Below are 7554 nucleotides of genomic sequence, written 5' to 3'. Positions count from 1 at the left end.
AATTTCAGGAAAGGGCACATATATGCATTTTGAATGTGATACCCTCTCATCGTATGGTCAAACGCCAGCCTAAGTACTGTCTTGCTACCCTCTATACTTCGATTTGTGGCAATGAACACAAGTTTACCACCTAAGACCACCAGACCACCAAATAGGATATGGATAGCATTCTATTTTGTGTGTTCAAATTCGTAGACATAGGCAAACCTTCGCAAACAATTTTCTTTGAGTTTTCCAACACTCGCGAACAGTTTGAGGAGGTAGTTCTCCGCCAGGAGGTAGTTCTCCGCCAACATGTTGGAAGTTGGACATAGAGTTACTATTGAAATGGAATGTTTACACAAACTCATTCAAATTAATACAAACATGCTATACAAACATGTTCGCTGTGAACGTTTGCCTCTGTTCAAGGAATGTGAACACACCGCAGGTGATGTTGAGCCCACTTCAATTAACATAATGTATCTTGTACTCTTGTAAAAGCTTACATCTGGATTGTTGTAGATTCAACAACAATGTTAAGGACAACCTCTGTAGATATTTATGGGGCTTCTCTATAATTCCCCAATGATAAGTAACCATCCAATACAGATTTACTGACCAACAATAAGACAATTTAAAACAGGAAGTCTTTTCTTTAAAATAGCACAAAACTCTCTGAACTCATGGGGGCATTTCTTTGATGCTCTGTGTTTGTTTTATCACTATAAAATATCTCAGAGTAGGCAGAAATGATGGCTAAAATGCAGAATGTGTGTTGACCACATGCATCTTGGTTGTAATGTGAAGCTGTCAGATTTAGCCCCAGGCAAAGACAGCACAGAAGCATTTAGCTTTAGCAACGGGGCTCTATAGTCTCAAAGGCAGTCTGCTGTGTGGACTGTCTGCATAAAAACCTCTCTTCAAGCTTTTGGGTCAGAGCTCTTCGCAAGGCATCTCAACTCTATATTCCATCACAGTTGCCATGGCAATACAGAATATGTTAAGAGTCTGTGTGTGTGTGTATGTGTGTGTGTGTGTGTGAGAGAGAGAGAGAGAGAGAGAGGCACTAACAGATAGGTAGACAGAAAAAAGAGAGGAAGCGAGCATAGGACTATGACTTTAAAAAACCTTTCATAAAAAACAACATTTTAAATAACAGAGAGAGATAGAGAAAGTTTTTGTGTGTTCCAGTTATGTATAAAATGTCTATTTAGCCTACGAACAAGGACACTGGCTAAAAGGGCAAAACATTAAGCCCCCCCTTTGAGAGGGCGTGTAAGGTAGTGTGTATTTAACCTGATGACAAAGATGCATGACAAAGCAAGCTTAGCTCGAATAATCTAGGGAGAGGGACGAATGTCTGTGAACAGCCTGTCTCGCCGGTCTCCCTGCTGCCTGGCAACCGGCGCCACAATAAACCCAACAGGAGCTCCTCCGCCCGAGAGGAGCGAGCGGAGGAGGACTAACAAACATCACCATCACTGAACTCACAAACATCACCATTATTACAGCCCTGTCATCACACGCACAGCGATGACCTGCCATAACAAGCACACTGACCTCAACTGAATAAAGCACACCTGAATGAGAAGCCAACTCTGTCTGCTCTTTGTTCAGTTTATTTTATTCCCATCCCTGCCCGTCTTTAGCCTCCCACCCCCCAATCCACCCCCCCCCCCCCCCCCCACCCCTCTCCTTGACTCACCGGTGAAAATGGGACACAGTTTTTCCCAGCAGGTGATGCCTCCCTCAGAAGTGTACTGACCGAGGGCTACCTCCAGGAAAAACACAGGCAGCCCTCCACCAAACAGAAAGATGAAGTAGGGGATGAGAAATGCACCTGAAATACGTTGAGAGAAAACAGAAATGAGAATGAAGTGTTTGTTGCTCATTAAGAATGAAAAGGACATAATAAAATTGTGTATCCTCGACCACTATGCACTTAATGCACTAAATGGTAGGGTAAGAGTTGAGAGTACTAAGATTACAAATGAATAGTTTGATTACTTTGGTACTTTGCAATGAGAACTCTTCCTTTACAAAGATAATATTTGCAATATAATGTTGCTCACCTCCGCCATTCTTGTAGCAGAGGTAAGGGAAACGCCAGACGTTCCCTAAGCCCACGAAGCCCCCAGCCACAGACAACAGGAAGTCCATCTTGCTTGCCCATTTCTCACGTTGTGCAGGCTTGCCCTCCGCCTCGTCCTCTGGCCGCGAGCCGGGACTCTTACCCGGAGACGGCTTCAGTGTGTCCTTATGAAAGTCCTTCAAATACTGAAGCTTCTCTTTCTGGGCCATGCTGCGAGAGAAAGGATTCCAGATTATTAAATATTCAGCATTTTTCTTTTCAGTCTAGTAGAAAGAGATCACCACTATTTACCTGATTTTATCCAATTACCCTGAATTAGTATCTTGACAATTCAACTGTTTGAGATAAAAGTCCATACGGAATTGCAAATAACATGAGGATCATATAGGAAAGCAGCCAATGTGACAATCAAAGCTGCTGTCACCATAAACTCTCAATCTTATGGCAACAAACAAAACGTCCGACATCACTCAGAACAAACAAAACACTGGCATCACCACAGACACCTGGGGAGACGAAGCAAACTGACATGTAAACAACCGACATCGACCAATCAATCGGGGATCACTGCTCTTTACTAGAATACATACTGATTACTGTATCAACCACAAAAAAAGCATCTTTTTTTCTTACAATTCTAAACTGAAATCGGAATGAAGGAGACAAATATATATATATATATATATATACATACAAAAAAAACAACAACTAAAAAGCCTTCAGATCCTTCCTTAATTGGCTCTTTTTTTTCTTTAATCACTTCGCTGTCCCGGTTTTCTAATGAAATGCAACTTTCTGTCTAGTCCTGGAATGATTGCTAAAATCCACATTCAAAGATCAAAATAGTTTATTATCCCAGAACCTGAGATGAATTTGCTGCTCAGAGCATTAGATTACTCAAGGATTACAACTGCTTTGGGATATTTCTATTGTTTGCTCCTTGAGCCTCTCTCTGTCTCTATCTATCTTTACCCCTCATCTGTCTCTATGCCTCTTCTCTATTAACCCTGGCTTCCTTGATAGCCTTACTGTACGTACACACCACCGCCGACTTGAGCTTCAAAGTTACAGGAAGTCATTCATTTTCAATGGAAGCCGGCTTCTCTCAGCTGCATGAAGCGGCAAATCCGTCAATGTCACGTTTTAGGCATGTTGAGTGACCAGAGAGTTAAGCAGAAAGTTGAAAGTTGGTCAACTTTATGGTAATGAGAAATGACGCGGTTCAGCGGCCAACAACCAGCAACATAGAATGCTGCCACGTCAGAGTGGCCAAAGCGTCAAAAGCATCCCCGTACTTTTTGACAAGTGTCCTTGACAGGGCGGCCAGAGCTTCTTTTGCAGCTCAAGTCGGCAGCGGTGTGTATAAACAGTTAATGTGTCTTTTTCATCTCTGTGCAGGTATGTTTTTTTTTTTTTATTACTATTATTTATTTATTTATTTAATCCCTGTCAAGTTATTGATGTGCTTGTTTTATCCTCATGTATTTCCACTGCCAAAAAAGTGCTTTATGTTCTTTTGGGGTCCCACCGTTGACTTCAAGGCAGCACTGCCTGGAAGGCACTAGGGTTTGGCAAGGGTTGGGGTTATGGTTAGGGTTAGGTGCCTTGAAGTTGAAAATGGCAGTGCTGCCTTGAAGTCAACGGTGGGGGCCCAAAAGATAAAAAAAAAAAAAACTTCAGAAAAAAAAATTAAAAAAAAACCTTCAGAAGTATTCTAACCCAACAACATGAAACGATAAGCTTCCCAGCTGTGTGGACTATGTGCTATTCAGTGTGACAAACTCAAGAGCCTTTGCACCAGAGAGTGTTTTTGTATGGGGTGAGGGGTGGAGGTCTAGAGAGGGTATTAACACTGAACTCTAACCTGTTTCTCTCTTTCCTGCACATGAAAAATCTCTAACCTACAGTCGTTCAGCATATGTGCACACACACATACACCCACACACACAGCTCAGGCCCTGAGAGAAACAGTGTCAAGTCCTCTCCTCCTCTCTTCGTCTATCACACACAATTGGACATTTTATTATTATCAACATCCAAACTAGGTCACCTGCCGTCTTGTCAAACCCATAAAAACAAGACAACATTCTTTGTCTTGGTGTGTGTTTGTGTATGCAACATGAGAGTTGTCATGTAAAAACAGTGTTGCTGTCCCTATACACTCCATGGAACCCTTTCCATGGAACTTTCTGCCTACTATGTCAAGCTGTCCTGAGAATAGAAATGCCTACATACATAGTCACAACCTCTTGACACTACCCAACCTTCACTGACTAATTAGACACAATATCCTACTCACTGAGCACCATCACCTCCTCGTTCTATACTAGTGCTAAAGTTATAAATAAATTGAGCATGAAATGACGTACTGGCCTTAAGTAAACCTGGACATTTTTGAACTGATGCCTGGAGAAAACTGAACTTTACACCAGAGGCTGAACTCATTTAAACTCTAAGATGAACTACATTTAACTCAACAACATTTTTCTTTTCCTTTGGAGCATTCTGTGTTGATACATACACACACATCTAGGCTACTTTCATGATGCCCTACAAAGGCTGAGGAACTGGTAGGCCTACAAACACACAGCAAGAAAGCACACACACATACACACACAAAATGTACCATCTGTATTCCACTTCCACTCATTCAAATCCTCACATTTGTCAGGGTGGTACAACGGACGCCATGTTAAATAAAACTCAACTGGATTTGGGAGCCTAAGCTCTGAGCCAGAGCATAGGCATTTGGACAGATGGCACCTCACTGTGATGCTCATACCAACTGCATGCCAACTACCATACCACAGGATGGCCATCAGTCTGCCTTACGTTCAAGTCCACACTTCCATGGAGTGACTGGGAATAAGTACCTCTACCAGTATGGGTTTCAGGAAGGACATTTTACTACTTCTCCTCAATATGGAACAAATTGCATAGTCATAGTGGCAAATGAAAGTAAAAAGAAAAAAAAGAACAAATGTAACTGGAAAAAAATAAATAAATCGAATTCAACTGTCCAATTCAAGCTGCATACCATTTTGGTCTAATTAGAATGTACTCAACCTGTCCAATCAATGGATACATCTCTGGCAAATCAACCAGTCAGCACTAACCACATTATTTGAAATTAAGCTGTCCACCCCAAATACATATTTTCTAGCATACCATCATATCAGAATACCAGGACCAACTAAGATACGAACACAAAGAATAGCTTCTTTTCATTTCCCAACAATAGGATACACAATCAGGCCATCCTGAAAGATAGTTTATGACATGGAGTCGCAAAAGTAGGCAAGTGTAGAAAGGATTCTAAAAAGACTAGCTCGACGACCTCCAGTCATTCCTGAATATGCATATCAGACGAGGACATTTGCTCTGATAATGCGCGTTTGATGTGAACAGATTTTCTGCATTTTCCTGAACATGAGCGCTTGAGATCAACACTGGAGTTGCCTCCTTTTATGTCATTGTATGAAATAGGTGTGTAAACGTGTGGCCGAACTGCTGAATTGAGTCAAGTAGCCTTGCACGATCATTTCAGTCAGACAGAGGCACAAACACGGGTCTCCCAGTATTCTGCTGGCAAAGAACTAATGTGTTCACAAGACGCCCAATCCAGCAATGCATCTCAACAAATGAAGAGGAGATTCAAAACAGCCAACAGAACTCTATAAACGTTCGGCGTTCAGGGGTCACCTTCTCCACACAATTAAAACAGTCGGTAACATGGTGTTTAGTGGTCATATGAGGTTAGATATAGATACATTATAGCCGTCCTAGGATGTTGACACGGAAGAAAGGCTTCATGTACGTCAAGGTCACCAGTTCTCTAAATCGCTTACTCAAAATTGGACTGTGACTCACATTTCATACCATGCGGTGTGCGCTTTAATGGCACACCTGTTCTCCACAACTAAGGTTGATATAACACGCCCATATAGGAGGCTAATCATGTCGGTGGAACATGACCCACCCACCCGATGGCCTCATTCTTTACTAGTCTGTCTACACTCCCAGACCAAGACATTGCAATTGGGATGCAAACACACTCCTTGCGCAGACATATATATATATATATTTTTTTTTTTTTTCATTTAACATAAGCATAATGCATCTTCGCGTAAGCGTAATGCAATATTAACTCTATAATTCCACGTAAATCTAAGTCGAAACAACACAGAATGAAGAGTTCACCTATGTCTTTGAACAAAACCCAGACACGCTTCAATCAATCGCGTCTTAATTCAGACTCCACGCTTCACAATCAAAGAGCGCCTCAGTTAATATCTTGGCAGTTAATGGGGAAATAAGATAAATTTTCCTCCTACATGATTGTCACATCAGATGCCCTACACAATCGCCTTCAATTAAATCCGTGTGTTTTTCTAAGGCGGCAGCCTATGTCCCGATCAGGGGTTACACATCTGGCTCCTGGCTCAAGCCGTGAAACAAAGGCAAGACTTAACAAAGAAATCTATTCAGATAACACAATGCTGAATATGTATATCTGGATGGATATCGAATTTTCGTGTAGATGCGCTGCTCTGACATTAGCGCGCAACCCTTGGTGTTGCCGCGCTCATCTCATAAGATTATCCAGGATGGCAGTTGAAAGAGAGCATGCGATGCACTGAAATGAAGAGCTCCTTCCCTAGAACTTGTAACAATGACCATAAAGTGTGTCATATTAATTTGTGCTTCTGTGCGTAAAATATAATGTGAAGGTGGTTCACGCTATGATGAAAAACACAGAAAGACAAAAATGAGCTGAAGTCGTCTGCAAGAGAACAGAAACAAATTTTACATGGCTCTACATCATGCAACCTTCTCCTGGAGGAGCACATCAACTAAATTGACAGACAGTCTGTTCAAGCACAAACAATCTTTAGTGACACTGAACATTATACTATTAGTTTCAGTAACATAATAATGAGTGTTGCTGTTGACCATAACCACATTCAAATCTCAGTTTTCTAATAGCCAATGAACATAAGGTAAGCTACTTTTACCTGTCGACTACTTTATTGTGCTCTTAGGTCCTTCCCTTTCTTGCTTGTTAGTTGTTGTGCGGAGAATAGGTAACGGAGCGCTCGCAACACAATAATTCGCACGCTTTTTTTATTTCCTGGACTCCAGTTCCTTATAACGGGCGTGCGTGTGATATCACTGAGAGTGGAAAAACACCAGCCTCCCGGTGCAACAGGAGTGTACTTCTTAAAGAGATAGCTTCCCGCAAGCTTAATGAGCACATTTTGCCTTCAGACCGGCGGCCAAAGCGCATGCGCTCTTCGAAACGTGCCGCCTAACATCCGCACACACAATACACACATCAACGCGCCCCGACTAGCAACGGGGAAGGATTTTTTTTTTTTTTTTTTTTTTTTTTTTAGCAATGGGGATGGATGAAGTACGCGAGGGAGGTGTTCTGACGTAACTACCCTGGCAACCGAAGCTGCAGTGCATGAACCATTATG

General features: G+C 41.9%; 1 protein-coding gene across 1 annotated transcript in view; it reads right to left on the bottom strand.

Moving 5' to 3' along the window:
- Positions 1–7268, bottom strand: part of slc6a6a (solute carrier family 6 member 6a) — a 17527-nt gene extending 10259 nt beyond the window's left edge. The window contains exons 1-3 of the mRNA XM_076266029.1: positions 7090–7268; positions 2055–2284; positions 1688–1822 (exon numbers count right to left, since the gene is read on the bottom strand). Of these exons, the coding sequence (XP_076122144.1) occupies positions 1688–1822; positions 2055–2283 (364 nt within the window). The 5' untranslated portion in view covers position 2284; positions 7090–7268. The remainder of the gene's footprint in view (positions 1–1687; positions 1823–2054; positions 2285–7089) is intronic.
- Positions 7269–7554: the final 286 nt, after the last annotated feature.

The sequence above is a fragment of the Alosa pseudoharengus genome, unplaced genomic scaffold, assembly GCF_046254945.1.
Source record: "Alosa pseudoharengus isolate Yale_2024_CS ecotype anadromous, Long Island Sound unplaced genomic scaffold, YU_APseudo_1.1 YU_APseudo_1.1_scf_4, whole genome shotgun sequence".
Lineage (NCBI taxonomy): Eukaryota > Metazoa > Chordata > Actinopteri > Clupeiformes > Clupeidae > Alosa > Alosa pseudoharengus.
This window is presented reverse-complemented; position numbering and strand designations above follow the sequence as displayed.